This window comes from Heteronotia binoei, chromosome 21 (genome assembly GCF_032191835.1).
Source record: "Heteronotia binoei isolate CCM8104 ecotype False Entrance Well chromosome 21, APGP_CSIRO_Hbin_v1, whole genome shotgun sequence".
Lineage (NCBI taxonomy): Eukaryota > Metazoa > Chordata > Lepidosauria > Squamata > Gekkonidae > Heteronotia > Heteronotia binoei.
The window spans coordinates 26,314,323-26,334,024 of NC_083243.1; the positions used below are offsets into that span (position 1 = coordinate 26,314,323).

At 43.8% G+C, this 19,702-nt stretch overlaps 1 protein-coding gene and 1 non-coding gene across 10 annotated transcripts in view; both read right to left on the reverse strand.

The window, feature by feature from the left end:
• MARK3 (microtubule affinity regulating kinase 3) overlaps positions 1–19,702 on the reverse strand; it is a 131,370-nt gene that overhangs the window by 41,537 nt on the left and 70,131 nt on the right. For all 9 annotated transcript variants that reach the window (XM_060261298.1, XM_060261296.1, XM_060261306.1 and 6 more), the window contains 6 exons: positions 16,141–16,197; positions 12,884–13,120; positions 12,655–12,774; positions 9,782–9,881; positions 9,435–9,547; positions 4,916–5,069 (listed from right to left, as the gene is read on the reverse strand). In XM_060261298.1, the coding sequence (XP_060117281.1) occupies positions 4,916–5,069; positions 9,435–9,547; positions 9,782–9,881; positions 12,655–12,774; positions 12,884–13,120; positions 16,141–16,197 (781 nt within the window). The remainder of the gene's footprint in view (positions 1–4,915; positions 5,070–9,434; positions 9,548–9,781; positions 9,882–12,654; positions 12,775–12,883; positions 13,121–16,140; positions 16,198–19,702) is intronic.
• Positions 7,899–7,965, reverse strand: TRNAP-UGG (transfer RNA proline (anticodon UGG)). Its single transcript has one exon. It is a non-coding gene; the product is annotated as a tRNA-Pro (tRNA).

A 19,702-nucleotide genomic window follows, 5' to 3' on the forward strand; every position in this document is an offset into this window, starting at 1 on the left:
ATGAGTCTAGAATGAACTAATGATGATGATGATGATGATGATATTGGATTTATATCCCGCCCTATATTCTGAATCTCAGAGCAGTCACAATCTCCTTTACCTCCCCCCCCCCAGCAGACACCCTGTGAGGTACATGGGGCTGAGAGAGCTCTCGCAGAAGCTGCCCTTTCAAAGACAACTCTCACGAGGGCTATGGCTGACCCAAGGCCATTCCAGCAGCTGCAACTGGAGGAGTGGGGAATCAAACCCAGTTCCCCCAGATAAGAGTTTGCGCACTACACCAAAATGGCTCTTGACCAAACTGAATATCCAGGAGTCACCTTCCCCCTCCCGCCCCCCAAGATACACACACACACACACACACACACACACACATATATATATAAAAAGAAAAATCTGTGTTAGAGTCTGTTGGTTATTTAACCAATGCTTGAGAGGAGTCCAATGGAGCACGACAACAGACTCTAAATTTATTACTCTTCACAATTAAGAAACCTAATGACAGAGTCTCACAATCAAGGATACATCAATCTCCAATTCCAACATATTTATGTCCTTGTGATGTTCCCCCATCCCCTGCCCTGTTGAACCCTAATGGGTGATCACTTGACAACAGGATCAGACAATTTCTCGTAACACTCCATTTGCCTCACTGTTTTTCCCTGGATAAATCTCATTACACATTGCTAAATCCATATTCACTGTCTTCTAATGTATTCTTTTTTGTATTGACAAACTGGAATAATGTTTGTAATTTTTTGTAAATAACAGTAAGGAAAGGAAAGGTCCCCTGTGCAAGCATCAGTCATTTCTGACTCTGGGGTGACGTTGCTTTCACAATGTTTTCACTGCAGACTTTTTACGGGGTGGTTTGCCATTGCCTTCCCCAGTCATCTACACTTTCCCCCCCAGCAAGCTGGGTACTCATTTCACCGACCTTGGAAGGATGGAAGGCTGAGCCAACCTCGAGCCGGCTATCTGAAAACCCAGCTTCCACCGGGGATCGAACTCAGGTCATGAGCAACGCTTAGGACTGCAGTACTGCAGCTTTAACACTCTGCGCCTCAAGGCTCTTCAAATAACTGTAAAGCTGCATGTTAAAATGAAATTAGTTGGACAGAAACACCTCTAAGAGAAAGATCTTGTCAGTTTGGAAGTTTTTTTGGAACCTACACTTATGCTTGTATGCTAATTTGTTTTTTAATCTCTATGTACGGATTCATAAGTTTCATTCCAGTTGGTCTGAAGAAGTGTGCATGCACATGAAAACTCATACCCTGAATAAGACTTTGTTGGTATTAAAGGTGCCATGGGACTCTTAACTTAGTTCTATTGCTTCAAACCAAGCGTGGCCAAACTGTGGCTCAGGAGCCACATGTGGCTCTTTCACACATATTGCGTGGCTCTTGAATCGTCTGTCATCCCATTGGCCAGCTTGGAGAAAGCATGTCTCTTTAAATCACTTCTTCAAGCCAAAGCAGCTGGTGGCTTGTAGAACGCATTTAACATTAAAGTTGGGTGTTTTTTCCACCTCTCCCTCCCTCCCCCATCTATTTACCTTCCTTCCTTCCAACATCTGACATTCATGTCTTGCAGCTCTCAAACATCTGGCATTTATTCTATGTGGCTCTTACGTTAAGCAAGTTTGGCCACCCCTGCTTGGCTACCTGACTACAAATAAAGAATTGTTACTCCACTTGCATCTGATGGCTTTGACTCTTGAAAGCTTACACCTAGAAGCTCTTGTTGTTCCCTAAGGGGCTACTGGCCTTGAACTGTTCTATTGTAGACCAACATGGCTATTCTCTGAAACAGTTTATAAAAAAACAAAAAGACTACCACATTTAAAAGATGAAGCTCTGAGGTTATTACTAGAGACAATAAGTTGGATCCGGACTAAGTCTTTAATTAACAGAAGGGGAAGTATTATTTCTAATAACTCCCCCACTGCAGCCCCCAACCTGCCCCATGCCATTTTTGAGGGTCTCCTGTACCCCCAGAAGTAGCATTTTAGGACTATCAACAAGCTGCAACAGAAAGGGGAGAAGAAGGAAAGTTCCGTTCTGTTGTAAGAATTGTCCTCCGTTAGTGGAAGACTTAAATCTAGATGCAACCTACTGGATTGGATCCAAACTACTCTTCTTACAGAATGGAAGTTTTTCGCACTTCCCTCTCTGCCACATTCCACTACATTGCCAAATACTGCATCTCTGGACAAAAAAAAAAATAACAGTGGCATGATGGAGGGCTCAACAGAACAAGCATGAAATCAGCAGCAGCAAACTCCTCCAAAAAACCCCCTCAGCAAAAATTCCCTTCTGCTTTAGATCAATAACCTGCAGCGTTCTGTCCAACACCACCACCTCCCTGCTCCACATAAAATGTAATATCTTGGAGAGGCAGTTCAAGATTATTAGAAAAATAATTACTGGAACCTTAATCAAAGTTCAATTTCTTCTCAGATTTCTGGAAAAAAAATCAATATATTTTGTCACCTGTGAAAAATCTTATTTCAGAAAACATATTGCTTACAGCTGATTGTAGGTTTGTACAGTCATAAGACCACAAGAACATCAGAAGAGCCCTGCTGGATCAGACCAGTGGTCCATCTAGGCTAGCATCCTATGGTGGTTAACCTCTGGACAGCCAACAAGGCACAGAAGCCAAGGCAGGAACTTCACAATAACTCCCCCCCCCCCCCCTGCGCACACACATCCCCTGTGAGACCTGCTCCATACTCAGAAGATGGTAAAAACCTCCAGGATCCCTTGCCAAACTGGCCTGCCCAAAGTGGCAATCAGTATTTCCTTGGAAGGGTAAGAAAGGGCCACAAGAACATAAGAACATAAGAGAAGCCATGTTGGATCAAGCCAATGGCCCATCCAGTCCAACACTCTGTGTCACACAGTGGCCAAAAAATTTACAGCAACTATGGGGCAGGATAAGAAGTTTTCATGTGTGACTACTGTTTTCTAAAAGGAATTAAAAGTAACATGAAGTATAAGGCAAGCAAACAGCAGGAGAGACAAAAACCAGAAACAATTAAGCTTTATAGAATCTTGGGAGCGTACTTGGTTTATGAACAAAAGCGGGGTGATAATATCAGTGGTGGTGGTAGAAAAGTGCTGCCAAGACACAGACAACTATGGCGACCCCACAGGAGTGTCAAGGCTCGCTTCAGAGGTGGTTTGCCATTGCCTGCTTCTGCACAGTGAGTAGTGACCACATCAACTTCCATCCAAATACTAACCAAGGCCAACCCTGCTTAGCTTCTGAGGCCTGACAAGATCAGGCCAGCTTAGGCCATCCAGGGCTGATACTATCATGACTCACATGCATATAATATCAGGGCTCGCCAACTGAACTGGCCATACCAATCAGTATCCATGTGACATCTTCCAATGAGAAAGGCTATAACTTCAAACCCTAGCTCCTCTTCACTGCAAATGACTTGGTCCCTTCTCAAAGGAACTACTGCAACCAGGTTCTAATCCAACAAAGCCGTATGTATCCAGAGATGCATTTAGAAGATGATGTTGGATTTATACGCCCCTCCTTCAGTCTGAATCTCAGAGTGGCTCACAATCTCCTTTACGTTCCTCCTCCACAACAGACACCTGGTGAGGTAGGTGGGGCTGAGAGAGCTCTCCCAGAAACTGCCCTTTCAAGGACAGCTCTGTGAAAGCCATGGCTGACTCAAGGCCATTCCAGCAGCTGCATGTGGAGAAGTGGGGAATCAAACCCGGTTCCCCCACAAAAGAGTCTGTGCACTTAACCACTACACCAAACCGGCTCTCCATGTAGCATCTTTTTGTTCCTACTAGTGTGTGTATTTCATATGCCTAACTGGAACACAATGCCTTCTAGTGAACAAGGAACATGGAAAAACCACAAGTGTGACAAGCCAAACAATTCGGACCATCTCAGAAGATGGGTAGAAAGTCAACTGTTCTGAGAAAACTAACTCAATCAATGGTTGAAACAGATCTGCTGCTTCTAATGTATTTATGAATATGACTGCCCACCATCCACACGGCATGCCAGGTTAACAAGGCAAGTTTCCTTTGTTAGCCCTGATCTTTGCAGTAAAAATTAAAACACATCAGAGGCTTTTAAGTATTGTTTCCCCACTTCAAACTAGTCAAATTAACATCTTTACAAATAGGCACAGTTTCTGTTTTTGACAATTCTAAGAGACTGGATGAGGAAAAGGTTGACTTTTCAGGTTGGGATAAACCTTTGCAAAGTATTCAAGATTCGGAAGATGACTGCTTTTACTAGGTCACGGTAAAGAACAAAAACAAAAAACCCTTTTTATTTGCTGCTCTGTATGCACTAAGCAGGCTTTCTGAAGGAGATGACAGCCCCTTAGGAGGGAGGAAATGCAAAGAAATGCTGGTAAAAACACAGCTTCCCAAAATCTTTTAAACACAAGCTGACCCAATAGTGTCAAGAAGAAAACAAAAGCCACACGCACTTGGTGAGGCTAAGAGAGAAGAAGGAACTTTTGTGCTTTTTTCTAACAGACCTTGCAAGAGGCTTACCAATAAGTCTTCTCTAGGATAATCATGACTACCAGGCAAAGGAGGCACACATGATCTAAGTGGTCAAGGCACAAGCAATCCACGAGTTAGCCAGAACATACCGGTCCCAGCATCTTTTCCCCACATCAAGTGTCATACTGATTACCCTTTGCCTGTCAGGGATCTGAATACCAAGGACATATGAAATAACAAATAGCACACAAAGCCAACAACAGCAGTAGTTATGGCACACAGTGATTTTAGGACACGGAAATTCTGCATTCCAAACGCGCTGCCTTTTAGAGGCTGAGCTACGGAGGACAGCCATGCTGATTTCCCCCAACTCTTTCCTGAGACAAATATTCTGGAATACTGAGACAAGGGGCACTCACCGTGATCACTGTACCGTCGCTGCTTTTGGCTGGAAGATATACTTCTCTGCACCTTGTGATGCGGCGATTGGCCGGTGCTGTTATTGAGATCGCTACTTGGCCTGACTTTAGCAAGTGAAAGATTGCTGCTGGAGCTTGAATCACTGGCATCCAACTACAGAGAAATTTGCAGACAGGATTAAAGTGAGCATATGATCACAGCAGGACTTTAAAGAATACTCGATGTCTAATGCTTCTTTGTGCAACATAGTAATAATAATAATAAAATTTTATTTATATCCCACCCTCCCTGCCGAAGCAGGCTCAGGGCGGCTAACAACCTATCCATACAAAGGTTTAAAATCACATTAATCTTAAAAACATTCCAATTTAGAATACAAATACAGATACATTTCAGGAACCACAGTTTGATGTAATGGTTAAGTGTGCGGACTCTTATCTGGGAGAACCGGGTTTGATTCCCCACTCCTCCACTTGCACCTGCTGGCATGGCCTTGGGTCCGCCATAGCTCTGGCAGAGGTTGTCCTTGAAAGGGCAGCTGCTGTGAGAGCCCTCTCCAGCCCCACCCACCTCACAGGGTGTCTGTTGTGGGGGAGGAAGGTAAAGGAGATTGTGAGCCGCTCTGAGACTCTTCGGAGCGGAGGGCGGGATAGAAATCCAATATCTTCTTCATCTTCTTCATTATTTGGCATTTGAGGAAAGCTCAGTGGTAGAGCATTTGCTTAGCATGTAAAAGGTCTCGAGTTCAATCCCCCAAATCTCCAATTAAAGGAACAGCTATGGGGAAGTGACATGAAAGACCTCTATCTAAAACCCTGCCAGACTATACTGGATGGGCCAACAGTCTGATTCAGTACAAGGCAACTTCATGTGTCCTCTATATGCCAGAATATATTTCAGCACTTGTAATAGATGCTTTCAAGCTGTGGTGCTGGAGAAGAACCTTGAGAGTCCCTTGGACTGCAAGAAAACCAAATCAGTAAGTCCTAAGGGAAATCAACCCAGACTGTTCCCTGGAAAGTCAGATGCTGAAGCTGAAGCTCAAATACTTTGGCTACCAAATGAGAAGGGAGCACTCCCTGGAGAAGATCCTGATGCTGGGAAAGACAGAAGGCAAAAGAAGAAGGGGATGGCAAAAGATGAGATGGCTGGACAGCGTTACTGATGTCACAAACATGAATTTGAGCAGACTTGGGAGGATGGTGGAAGACAGGAGGGCCTGGTGTGACTTTATCCATGGGGTCGCAAAGAGTCGGACTTGGCTGTGCAACTGAACAACAACAACTACATCTGAAACCTGTGGTTAAGTACACTAAGATAATTATTCACTGCACAAAGAGGAAGTCCTGAACAAGACCTCATGGGAATTAGATAGATGATAGATAGATAGATGGAATCCTGGAGTTAAGTTCCCAGTTAAAGAGTTCCAGGAGCAAGTATGGGAAATACCTCCCCATACCCTTTCAAATCCTGGATCAGCAGCATGGGCCATGTCAGTCACTGGCTGAACTCAGCAGAAAGCACCTGCTGGATCCAAAATAAAATTTTCTGTCTCAGTGGAAGGACACTGTTGGATCCAAGCGCATGTCATTCATAACCTAGTCATTACCGACCCATGGGGTGACGTCAAATCACAATGTTTCCACGGCAGACTTTTTTACTAAGCGCCTTTCCCAGTCATCTACACTTTACCACCAGCAAGCTGGGGACTCATTTTACCAACCTCAGAAGGATGGAAGGCTGAGTCAACCATGAGCTGGCTAGGTGAACCCAAGCTTCTGCTGGGATCGAACTCAGGTCATAAGAACATGAGAGAAGCCATGTTGGATCAGGCCAATGGCCCATCCAGTCCAACACTCTGTGTCGCACAGTGGCCAAAAAACCCAAATGCCATCAGGAGGTCCACCAGTGGGGCTAGAAGCCCTCCCACAGTGCCCCCCGCCAAGCACCAAGAATACAGAGCATCACTGCCCTGGACAGAGAGCTCCAACAATACGCTGCGGCTAGTAGCCACTGATGGACCTCTGCTTCATATGCTTATCCAATCCCCTCTTGAAGCTGTCTATGCTTGCAGCTGCCGCCACCTCCTGTGGCAGTGAATTCCATGTGTTAATCACCCTTTGGGTGAAGAAGTAATTCCTTTTATCGTTTCTAATTCGACTGCTCAGTAATTTCACTGAATGTCCATGAGTTCTCGTCATGAGCAGAGCTTGGACTACAGTACTGCAGCTTATCACTCTGCACCACGGGGCTCCTATTCATGTCTTTCATACCTTTAATATATTTCAGTAAAAAAATGTACCAAGGGAAAAACCAGACAGCACGATGTGCTGGTTAAAATGTCAGATTTGGATCTGGGAAGAAATGTTCAAAGCCCCACTTGTACCATGGAAGCTTACTGGATGACCTTGGGCGGTTCATACACACTTCCAGCCAAACTTAATGGAGTCGTTGTAAGGACAAAAGACAGGAGAGGAGAATGATGTAAGCCACGTTGGGTCCTGACTTGGGTTGGGGAAGGCAGGATACAAATACAGTAAATACAACAAAATCAAACCCATGCTGGGTTCTCAGTACTTCAGAATGAATTTTTGCTGTATGCCTCGACAAACTAGGCTTCCGTAAGAAAAGAGTACAGAAGCTGAAGAATGGCATATTGGAATTTCTATCAATAAAAAGGTGGTTTTCAAGCAGAAGCCTCTACAGTTTGTCTATTCACCCTTCTAAAAAATAACAGCAGTCCTGCACACCAGTTATGTAATTATATACAATCAGCCATAAAATAAGAGTCAATACTAAGTGCACGATTTGCTGTCTTCTCATTTGCAGGCCTACATTTCATTTGAACATGAACATATGGAGCTGCCTTATACTGAATCAGACCTTCGGTCCATCAAAGTCAGTATTGTCTACTCAGACTGGCAGCGGCTCTCCAGGGTCTCAAGCTGAGGTTTTTCACACCTATTTGCCTGGACCCTTTTTTGGAGATGCCAGGGATTGAACCTGGGACCTTCTGCTTCCAAAGCAGATGCTCTACCACTGAGCCACCGTCCCTCCCCAGCATTTGACAGCATAAGGCTCCTAGTTAAGCCTACACCGTTTATTTTAGTGTTTTTTCAGACCAACCAAGTTTAGGAATGGGCACAAACCGGTTCAAAGCCAAAATCTGGCAAAAAGTTAGCCTGGTTCAGAGCCCCTGAAGTTTGGGGAAGGTGCCCCCCCAACATTTACTGGACTTTTGTTTGGTTCAGCTGTTTAGGCCATTTAAACCTAACAGCTGAGCAGTGTGGGTCCATGGCTGACCTGCTAGGTTTAAATGGCTGCAAGCCATTTCACTGGTCGGTTTCGCTCCCCCTGACACCGCTTCCAAGCAAGGAGAAGTAAAACGGAATGGTGAAATGGCTGCCAGCTATTTCAATGTGCCCAAACCATTACAAACAGTCTCTATTTAAAATAAATATTTTAAATAAAATAAATATTTCATTAGAAAAATGTATATACACAGATACCCTATGAGCAATATACAATTCAACAAGGGGTAGGTTCTATGACAATAAAGCCCATAAATTCATGTGACAACAAAATTGCTCCTGAGTAGTTGAAGAAACAGATCCCCTCAAAAGAAGGCTCCAAAGGTTGATATATCCTTAACGTGCCTGTCAACTTCTTGGTGTTTTACATCTAGATGCTTTCTCATAGGGCCAGTCCTGAATGAAATTTTTAACAAATATTTCTCCACTGATGGCAAGCTATGTCTTCACACAACTTTCAAAAGGCACGTGTATGTTTTTCTAATGAAATAGAGACTGTTTGTAATTGTTTGGGCACAGTTGTTTTTGTCTTGGTTTATCACCGTGCAGCCACTCTGTTATTTAGCTATTTCAATGTAACATATGATGGCTTAGGTTTAAATGGTTACGAGCCATTTCATTGGTAGGTTTCACTTTCCCCCTGCTTCAAAGTTACGCTGGCAGCCATTTCAGCCTAATAGCTGATGGGTGGACCCATGTAACCCTTCCTGGGCAATTCCCCCCCTTTCTCCAAGCTGCAGCAAGCCGGGAGAATTTTTAGGTTTGTGCTTATCTTTAGTGAGAGTCCACTAGAATCTCACTACAAAGAGAGAGTTCTAATCCAATTAGGCCCCAGGACAGTCTTTGATGGTTACTGCTTTATTAAAGGATGGCATGTTAATATGCTAATATGGGACAGAAAAACAATATTGAATTACATGTTGCAACATGACAAGGTAACACGGGATCTTGATCATGCCACCTTAAGATAACAATATCCAGTATTATCTCTGCCAACAGAAGAGGGGCAATTCTGCCCACTTCAACGCAGACCCCTGACCTGCATGAGTCCACCTGGGTCCTCAACTCTTATAATTAACTTTCCCAGCATCTAAAAAGGACTGCTGGAGGTGGGGGGGAGAGACCAAAGGAGAGCTCCTTGCACCAAGGGAGAGATCCTTGCACCATGGATCACTGGCTCCAACCAATAATGATACATCTTATTTACCTCTGATGATTTCCTTCCCAGTAGTAAATACGTCGCGGTGATTTCATCATATTTCATTTTACTAAGGGATTCCTGTATCTCTTCTTGAGAATATCCCATTCCAACCATGATGTCTGAAAGTAAATTGAAAGTTAGCTTCAAGCTACACTATATGGGGTGTACCATAGTCAAGAGTTTCAAAGGAAATGTTCAAACTGCTTAATAAGTGACTCAAACGGCATCTTGCTACAGCCAAGAGTTTTCTTCCCTCTATCTGAATTTGCACATTAAATCACGCAATAAGGTCCATCTGCGCTACTGACAAAGCCGTTAAGATCACAGGCGCATCGGTGGTCTCCAGCACTTACCTATTCTCTTCTGGTCCGAGATGTCTAGCTCTGGTTCAACAAAAGGTTTAAGTTCATCATCCTCGTGCCCCGCGTTGATCCACCTGTCCTTCATGATTTGCTGCAAGATCAGGTTTCATGTTAGCATGACAGGAACAAAAGACTCCCGCAGAGGTCAATCTTTAACACATTAAGTTAAATAATTAGAGGAAATGTCAGCTGGTTCTCTCTCTCTCATGCTGCTTCCTCCCCACAGAAAACAAAATAATTAACAGTGCCAAGATCAGTTCCTCCTGAACGTGCACTCCTAATCTTCACATTTCCTATACAAGATATTCCAGCAGCAAACAAGATGAATTCTAAATCTTAGCAGGGGGAAAGCTACTTATAACACAAAGGAAGAGGGCATACGCAAAGAACTTATTCAAGAAATTTGCTGATCCCACCCCCATGGGAAGATCCGAAGCAGAGGTAAGGCAACTCCTGCATGTATGCTGAATGTAGCACCAGACAATTTTGCTCATCGCAGTGGTGGCCTTTCTCCACTCTCAAAGCAGGGATGTAGCTGGACCAAGCTGGGCTGAGCTCAGTTCCGGACTTGTTTCCCCCTGCAGCAGTGATGTCATCAACTGGGGTCACTGTGGCCCCACTTCTCCTAAGTGTGAGTGTCCCTGTGCCAATGACTAGTTCTGTACCACACAGGTGTAGCACTGCTGCTTAATACACACAGGGTAAGGTGAGTGGCGGGAGGTTGCCAGCCACACTTGTGGTGCTGCTGCCTTTCCAAAGAGCAGAAGGCACCTATGCAAGCTGCCTCTACATCCCAGGAGTTGCCTCTGTGGCCAGCAAAATGCTTTTCAGTGGGGTGTGTGCTGCAGGCACATCACTGGTGGAGGTGTAGTGTGTGTTCATTACATGTCTTTACATTCAAATCTGGGACTGTTAAGTCACCTTGATTCACAAAGGAAAAGTAGGGCTTAAGAATTTTAATAAATGAACCCCTCATCCAGTTCGTAAGTTTGGCAGTGCACCAGCATCTTCACATTTTGTTCAGCGCTCAGACCAAAAATCTGCTCTGAAGTGTTGGGATGCAGCTGCAGGGACTCCTGCAGTGAAATAATGTAAGTGGTTTCCCACATTACTTCCCTCCATGCAGCTGCATTCCCAGGGTACTCTATAGAGGAATCAGCAAAACCCAAAGCAACAGCACTGCAATTTTCCATACCTATCCATACAAGATGATGATGATGATATTGGATTTATACTCCGTCCTTTACTTTGATTCACCAAACTGGCTCTCCAAACTAACTTGGAGCGCACTTAACCACTACACCAAACTAACTTGCGGGGGGGGGGGGGGGGAGAGGATTATATTAAGAGAATTCCTTAGAAGGAAATGCTCTCTTTTGGGTGGGGGGAACAGGTAGAAGAAAAGGGGATCACAATAAGTACACTTTGTCCACACAAAACTCTTCTCCTATATTTACGCTGGCTCCTCCCACATATCTGTGGACTATTTTGAACTGTATAAGAGGCTTGATACATAAACAGCAGCTTCTGCCCCCATTGCGAACACAGAGAGGAAAATTAGGAGAGCTCTAAAACACCTCCGGGAATTGGGAGGACAGGGTTGTGGTCGGTTGGGACCGAGACCATTGGATGGGTGCTCAGCTGAAGCAGTTTAGGAAGCTCTGACTTGAGGGGGAACGATTCAACAGGAGCAGAAATAGTAAATGGGCATGGTTGGAGCAACTGCTCACTTAACTTTAGTTGCACTATCAATCTACTGGACTGCACTCCTTTTCTCTTAAAACGAAACAGTTTATAGCTTCAAAAGGCTGGTTTTCATTTAACGGCTTGCTTCAAGAAACCTTATTAAAGGGGTATTCAGAAAACCAGCAAATGCAGCATTAACATTTACCCAAAGAGGGGATCTCCTTTGAAGGGTGTATTAACTCCAAAGGAAGGTCCATGATATGCAACTATCAGATTAATTCAGATTAATCAAAAGAACACCCTCTAGGTGGAGCAGTTGTCCAGAACATTCACAGCAAAGCTGAGCAACAAGAGCAGGGACCACAGGTCGGGAGATTCACTCATTTCCATTCAGGTTCACTGCCGCATGGCATGGTTGCTTAGTGCAATGCAGAATGATGTACTCATGAATGCTCACATCAGACCAAGAGCAACTAAGGCTGTAGCTTGCGTATTTGTATTAGAAGGACTGGCTGTATGACTACTGCAGGAAAGGCCTAATTTCCCTGGCTTAAAATTCCATTACATAACAGTGGGGTTTCTTCTGCTAAACCCCTAATCTGCAGCTTCTTCCAATTGGTGAGGCCAAAGATATGGATTGGATTCCATTCCAGACTGAATTTTCCATTGGAAGAATGGAACTTTCCTGCCACTCCATCATGCCAGTCCACCGATCTCCACAAAATGAACACTGCCTTTTACAGAATAAGATCCTTGGTCCACTCAAGGTCAGGTTTGTCTACTCTGACTGGCCAGCAGCTCTCCAGAGTCTCAGAAAGAGATCTTTTCCATCACCTACTGCCTTGTCCTTTTCACCTGGGGACACCAGGGATTGAACCAGGGATCTTCTGCATGCCAAGCAGAGGCTGCCCCACTGAGCCATAGCCCCTCCCCCAAATGCTGCTGGGGGGGATTAGGGGCCCCAATCAACAAAATGAGGGGTGTGTGAAGGATGAAGGGGGAACTGGTGAAACCCTAATACATTTCTCCTAAGAGGCAAAACAATAGGCAACTTTAGATACACCCTGTCAGAACGTAGGTGCTAATAATTAATGTACAAATCTTGTAAATTCAGCACAATTATTGTAAATTACTTAAAAGGAGACAAGAGTGAGTGGGAAGGGGACATGAACAGATACCTCAAGAGTGCCTCTTTTGGTTGGGTTTAGCACCAGGAAACGTTTTAGCAGATTTTCACAGTCTGTGGACATGTAGAAAGGAATTCTGTATTTCCCTCTTAGTACTCTCTCTCTCAGTTCCTTAAATTAAAAAAGAAAAAAGCAACATCAGGCAGAAAGTCAGAAAATGCTATGGTCGTGACCAAACTTGCCAAGTCCCACCCCACGTAGGTGTACACAAGGCACATACCTTTAGATTCTGACCATCGAAAGGCAGAGACCCACTCACGAGAGTGTAAAGAATGACGCCTAAGCTCCAAACGTCAACTTCTGGCCCGTCGTACTTTTTGCCTTGGAAGAGTTCAGGAGCAGCATATGGAGGACTGCCACAAAACGTGTCCAGTTTATTTCCCACTGTGAACTCATTGCTAAAACCGAAATCAGCTATTTTAATGTTCATGTCGGCATCTAACAATAGATTTTCAGCCTAGAAGAGGGGGGAAAGGAGAAAAAGCATTTTTTCCCCAAGAGAAACTGAATTGTCTGTATTTTATACTCTCCAAGGACTAATTGACATCAACAACTGAAACAATATGAAGTGATAAACTTAGCATGTGATTATCTTAACTATCATAGTGCTGTAAAGTTTCTCAAAATGTATACTGCAGATGAAGTTGCCTTATACCGTACACTGAGTCAGACCACTGGTCCATCAGCAAAAGAAGAGCCCTGCTGGATAAGACCAGTGATCCATCTAGTCCAGCATCCTGTCTCACACAGCGGCCAACCAGTTCCTTCAGAGGGCCAACAACAGGGCACAGAGGCTGAAACCTTCCCCAATGTTGCCTCCTGGCTCTGGGATTCAGAGGTTTAGTGCCTCTGAATGTGGAGGTTCCGCTCAGTCACCAGAACTAGTAGCCAGAAGGTCTGGGTCTCAGGTCGTTCACACAATTTGCTGCCTGATCCTTTTAACTAGATATGGGGGCGCTGAACCTAGGACCTTCTGAATGCTGAGCAGATGTTCTACCACTGAGTCACAGCCCCAATATTAATGAACACAAGTCATATCTTTAAAGTTAACCAATCTGTTTGCTTGTATCACCAACATCCCAAAAATTTTCCAAGTGTTGCAGTATTTGGCACACACCACATTCTACAGTCAAGTAAGGGACCCCTAGTTGCTGTTATATAGAAATTTAAGTGCTGGCTGATTTCCCACAGTTTTCAGCAGCCTTCCCTGGTTATGGGAACTGTGTTTCCAAGTTAATGAAGCAAGAACCTTTTGGGAGGTGGTGGTGGAAAGTGCTGTCAAGTCATTACTGACTTATGGAGACCCCGTAAGGTTTTCAAGGCAAGAGAGGTTCAGAAATGGTTTGCCTGCCTCTGTTCAGCAACCCTGATATTCCTTGGTCGTCTCCTATCCAAGGCTGACCCTGCTTAACTACCCAGATCTGACAAAATCAGGCTAGCCTGGGCCATCTATGACAGGGTACAGGGGGAGGAGGAAGATAGTTAAGACTGGCATGATGGAAGGCTCTGGCAGAGGAAGATTTCAGCGATACCAGCAAAAACAATTTTTGAACAAAGTATCTGAGACAGGAAACAGGGAGCTATGAGGACTCCAACTGGCATTGCAGAGGCAATGAGAATGGGAAGATCAGGAAAAATAAATTGAGGGGAACCAGGGGCCTGAGAAAGAAGGGGGAGACTGCAGAAATTCTGTTGATGTTATAGCTTAATTCTACACAGTGGCCTGCACCCCTGAGACAGCTGCTACTCATGGGGAACGAGTACAGAAACAGACCACGCACCGAAAAAAATCTATCGTGAAGTACTGAAAAGGTATATTTCTCAAGTCCTTTTACAATGTATCACACATATGACTGTACAGCAATTACAATAGCCACGTTCCAAGGTTCATACAGACAACATCTACTTAAGACCTCGTGCTCTACTCCTTTGTAAATTTCAATGACAACGTCCAAAGTAGCATCCTAATCAATGTTACTCTGGAGCCATGCACCTTGAGGAATGTCAACAAAGGTCCACACGAAGAGAGAAAGAGAACTCGCCTCTTCCAGAACTTAAGGCGGTTTTGGTGCTCTTCTGCTCAGTCTCTCATACAAATCATTTCTAACGGAGCCACAGACAACACCTTCTTATGCATGGATAAACGCAATCTCTTGAAAGTTCTGCACCCAGCTCTTAATCAACATTGGTTAAGACACTACTTTGGACATTGTCACTGAAATTTACAAAGGAGTAGAGCACGAGGTCTTAAGCAGACATTGCCTGTATGAACCTTGGAATGTGGCTATTGTAACTGTTATACAGTCATATGTGTGATACATTGTAAAAGATAAATATATATATGCCCACATATGCCCAGGTCATTCCGTTCAGCCTCCCAACATCTGTTGACCATCCCCGGCCCAAGAGACGCCCGCCTTGCCTCAACTAGGGCCAAGGCTTTTTTGGTCCTGGCCCCGACCTGGTGGAATCAGCTCCCTACAGAGATCCGGGCCCTACCTGGCTTATTAGCCTTCTGTAGGGCCTGTAAAACAGAGCTGTTCTGCCAGGCTTTTAGTTGAGGTTGCAGGTGTCTATTCTTGATCTGGTTGGCCTCCCCTATCGGCACTGTCACCTGTGTTACAAAATGGATTGTCATGTGCCATCTCTATGAGATATCACGATGTGAGACGGCCAGGCTGGGCAATATGTGATATGGTAAACTTCTCTAAGTGCTGTTGAGCTGTCTGTTTTTATTGCATTTTATTGTTTTATCATATGCTGTACTCTGCCCTGAGTCCCATGGGGAATGGACGGAATAGAAATATACATTTTTAGTGCTTCGAGATAAAAAAAATTTTTGGAGCATGGTCTGCTTCTATATTACGTACACCGAAGCATTTTTGTATGGTTTGCATGGGAAAAGAGTGGTTGCTCCTAGGAATAGAATGTTATGATAGAAAGAGGAAGTTGATTCTCTCACGTCTTCTATCATCCACAAAACAAAAGAGAGAGAGAGAGAGAAAGAGAGAGAGAGAGGTGAGCACTGCTCCTGGTTAGGCCTCAAGCTCTCATCTTGTTCTGACAGAAAAACAAAACAAAGCAAAAACAACCAAACAAAAAAAAAAACACTCCACCCACCACTATGCAGGTGGCAATGAAGTTCATTAACTGTCAGACAGCATTATTACAAAGCCATTGTACAACTGATTCGAAAGCAATACACTCAGCCTAAACAGCATTACAACCCCCAGCGACGGAAGCTGCAATTTCCCTCCCCCATAATGTATCAGCATGTATTTTTGTTTCTTAATTCCTTTTATTTGAAAAAAAAAACACACACAAAGTAAACTATGCCAGATATAAATCACGGAAAAGAACATCATAGACACAATTTATTAAATGCTGCTTTACTAGGACATTTATTGCCCAACCTTTCCCTATGGCTTCAAGCCGTCAGTGATGCTCACATTTAAATTCTTATGTTTCTTTACTTACCTTTAGATCTCTATGAACAATATGCTTCTGGTGGCAATACTGCACTGCAGATACTATCTAGATAGAAAACAAGTCCAATTATATAGAGTGATGCAGAGAAAGGAACAATTTGCAAATCATAAAGTTTTCAGTAGGCATTAATAAAATAGGGAAGCAGTTATGAAGTCCATAAAGCCCACTATACTGAGTAATAAAATTATCCAAAGATCCACACCTAAGCACACTCAATTGTGTGTAAATCCCTCTGAAATCAATTAATAATTATACAAATAAGTGCAAGTTAGGGGTAAGGGTCAAAGTGGTAATTCAAGACAGGCCTATTACTTACTTAAGCTACTTCAAGAAAATTGTTATGGCTTTTCTGTATGGTGAACAAGATTAACACAATACATGATAAGTGACACTAATGGGTAGGAAAGACAGCAATTCTGCTACTGTGTATCCCTGTGAGTTCTCATGTTTAACATTTTCCAGACAAGTACTTTATTTTCCAGAAAAGTACTTTATTGTTGAAGTAAAGGGGATACAGATGAGACCTGGAATAAATGTGACATTCCCAGCTCCTTCATGTGCAACTGATCTGGTCTCTTTTCTCCCTTTCTACAAAATGGATTTCCCCTGCTGTGATTAACCATTATGTCAACATGGTTACTGTTAACTGAAGAAGATTGCAGATTTATACCCTGCTCTTCTCTCTGAATCAGACTCAGAGTGGCTTACAATCTCCTATATCTTCTCCCCCCACAACACCCTGTGAGGTAGATGGGGCTGAGAGGGCTGTCACAGCAGCTGCCCTTTCAAGGACAACTCCTGCAATAGCTATGGCTGACCCAAGGCAATTCCAGCAGGTGCAAGTGGAGGAATGGGGATTCAAACCCGGTTTTCTCAGATAAGAGTTCACACACTTAACCACTACACCAAAGTGGTTCCAAATTGTAGTTCAAAACAGGTTTTAATCTGGGTTAAGAGAGAACCAGGGTAATCTTGGCACTGGGACTTCAATCTTCAGCAACTGTGAGTGAGATTTCATGGCTGCCTTCCACAAACAGGAGAGTTATGACCAGTATTTCCTCTAAGCTGAGTTAAGTGTGACCTGACACACAATTTTTTAGCTTCCGGCTCACATATTTTTGTCTTAGCTCAGGAAGGATGGCCCCAGAGCAAACTGATTTATGCAGTAGCCAAATCGCTCACTCACAACTTTAATGCCAGTTTAGAGGGACTAAACAGGGCTCCATCGTTGACTATGGAGCCTAAGCATTTTCCATTCTGAAGCAGAATTTTGAGCTTTTGCATTAATGTCATGAATTAATTTTAAATGTGGAATTTAAATATGGATTTTTTTTAAAGTATGGTATGGTTTTCACTAAAAAAAGGAGAAGAGAACAGTGGTGGAGGAAGCCCTGTATTTTCATGTGAGCCAAAGAGGAATCCTAGAAACTGCATGTTTCCAATTCAGTGGCAAAATCCTACTCTAGAACCTGAAGTTATTTTAACCAAAGGAACATACGAACATAAGAGAAACCATGTTGGATCAGGCCAATGGCCCATCCAGTCCAACACTGTGTTACACAGTGGCCAAAACAAACAAACAAAAGAAACCCCAAGTGCCATCAGGAGGTTCACAAGTGGGGATAGAAGCAACTTCCACTTTGCCCCCCACCCCACCCCAAGCACCAAGAATACAGAGCATCAGTGCCCCAGACAGTTCCAATAATATGCTGTGGCTAATAGCCACTGATGGACCTCTGCTCCATATTTTTATCCAATCCCCTCTTGAAGCTGGCTATGCTTGTAGCCACCACCACCTCCTGTGGCAGTGAATTCCACATGTTAATCACCCTTTGGGTAAAGAAGTACTTCCTTTTATCCGTTTTAACCTGACTGCTCAGCAATTTCATTGAATGCCCACGAGTTCTTGTATTGTGAGAAAGGGAGAAAAGGACTTCTCTCCCTACTTTCTCCATCCCATGCATAATCTTATAAACCTCTATCATGTCACCCCACAGTCGACGTTTCTCCAAGCTAAAGAGCCCCAAGCGTTTTAACCTTTCTTCATAGGGAAAGTGTTCCAAACTTTTAATCATTCTAGTTGCCCTTTTCTGCACTTTTTCCAATGCTATAATATCCTTTTTGAGGTGCAGTGACCAGAATTGTACACAGTATTCCAAATGAGACCGTACCATCGATTTATACAGGGGCATTATGATACTGGTTGATTTGTTTTCAATTCCCTTCTTAATAATTCCCAGCATGGCGTTGGCCTTTTTTATTGCAATCACACACTGTCTTGACATTTTCAGCGAGTTATCTACCACGCCCCCAAGATCTCTCTTGGTCAGTCTCTGCCTGTTCACACCCCATCAACTTGTATTTGTAGCTGGGATTCTTGGCCCCAATGTGCATTACTTTGCACTTGGCCACACTGAACCTCATCTGCCATGTTGACGCCCACTCATCCAGCCTCAACAGATCCCTTTGGAGTGCCTCACAATCCTTTCTGGTTCTCACCACTCTGAACAATTTAGTGTCATCCGCAAACTTGGCCACTTCACTGCTTACTCTCAACTCCAAATAATTAATGAACAAGTTAAAGAGCATGGGACCCAGTACTGAGCCCTGCGGCACCCCACTGCTTACCGTCCTCCACTGCGAAGACTGCCCATTTATACTCACTCTCTGCCTCCTATTAATTAGCCAGTTTTTGTTCCACAAGAGGACCTGTCCTTTTACTCCATGACTCTTGAGCTTACTAAGGAGTCTTTGATGAAGAACTTTATCAAAAGCTTTCTGGAAGTCAAGGTAAACAAAATCTATTGGGTCCCCTTTCTCCACATGTTTGTTCACCCCCTCAAAGAACTCTAACAGGTTAGTGAGGCAAGATCTCCCCTTACAGAACCCATGCTGAGTCTTCCTCAATAACTTGTGTTCATCAATGTGCCTACTCATTCTGTCCTTGATAATGGTTTCTACCAACTTTCCCAGTATTGAAGTCAGACTGACTGGCCTGTAATTTCCGGGATCTCCTCTGGAACCCTTTTTAAAGATGGGGGTGACATTTGCTACCTTCCAGACCTCAGGAACAGAGGCAGATTTCAATGAAAGATTACATATTTTTGTCAGGAGATCCACAAGTTCACCTTTGAGTTCTTTCAGAACTCTTGGATGTATGCCATCCGGACCTGGTGACTTATTAGTTTTTAATTCGTCTATCAGTTGTAGGACCTCCTCTCTTGTCACCTCAATCTGACTCAGGTCTTTTAACACCCCTTCCAAAATTAGTGGTTCTGGAGCAGGCAAACACTTTTCATCTTCCACAGTGAAGACGAAGTCAAAAAATGCATTCAGCTTCTCAGCCATTTCCCTATCCTCCTTCAGTAATCCTTTGACCCCTTGGTCATCCAAGGGCCCCACTGCCTCCCTGGCTGCTTTCCTGCTTCTAATATATTTGAAGAAATTTTTATTGTTGGTCTTTATGTTTTTTGCAATATGCTCCTCATAGTCCCTTTTTGCCTGCCTGATCACAGTCTTGCATTTGATTTGCCACAACCTGTGTTCCCTT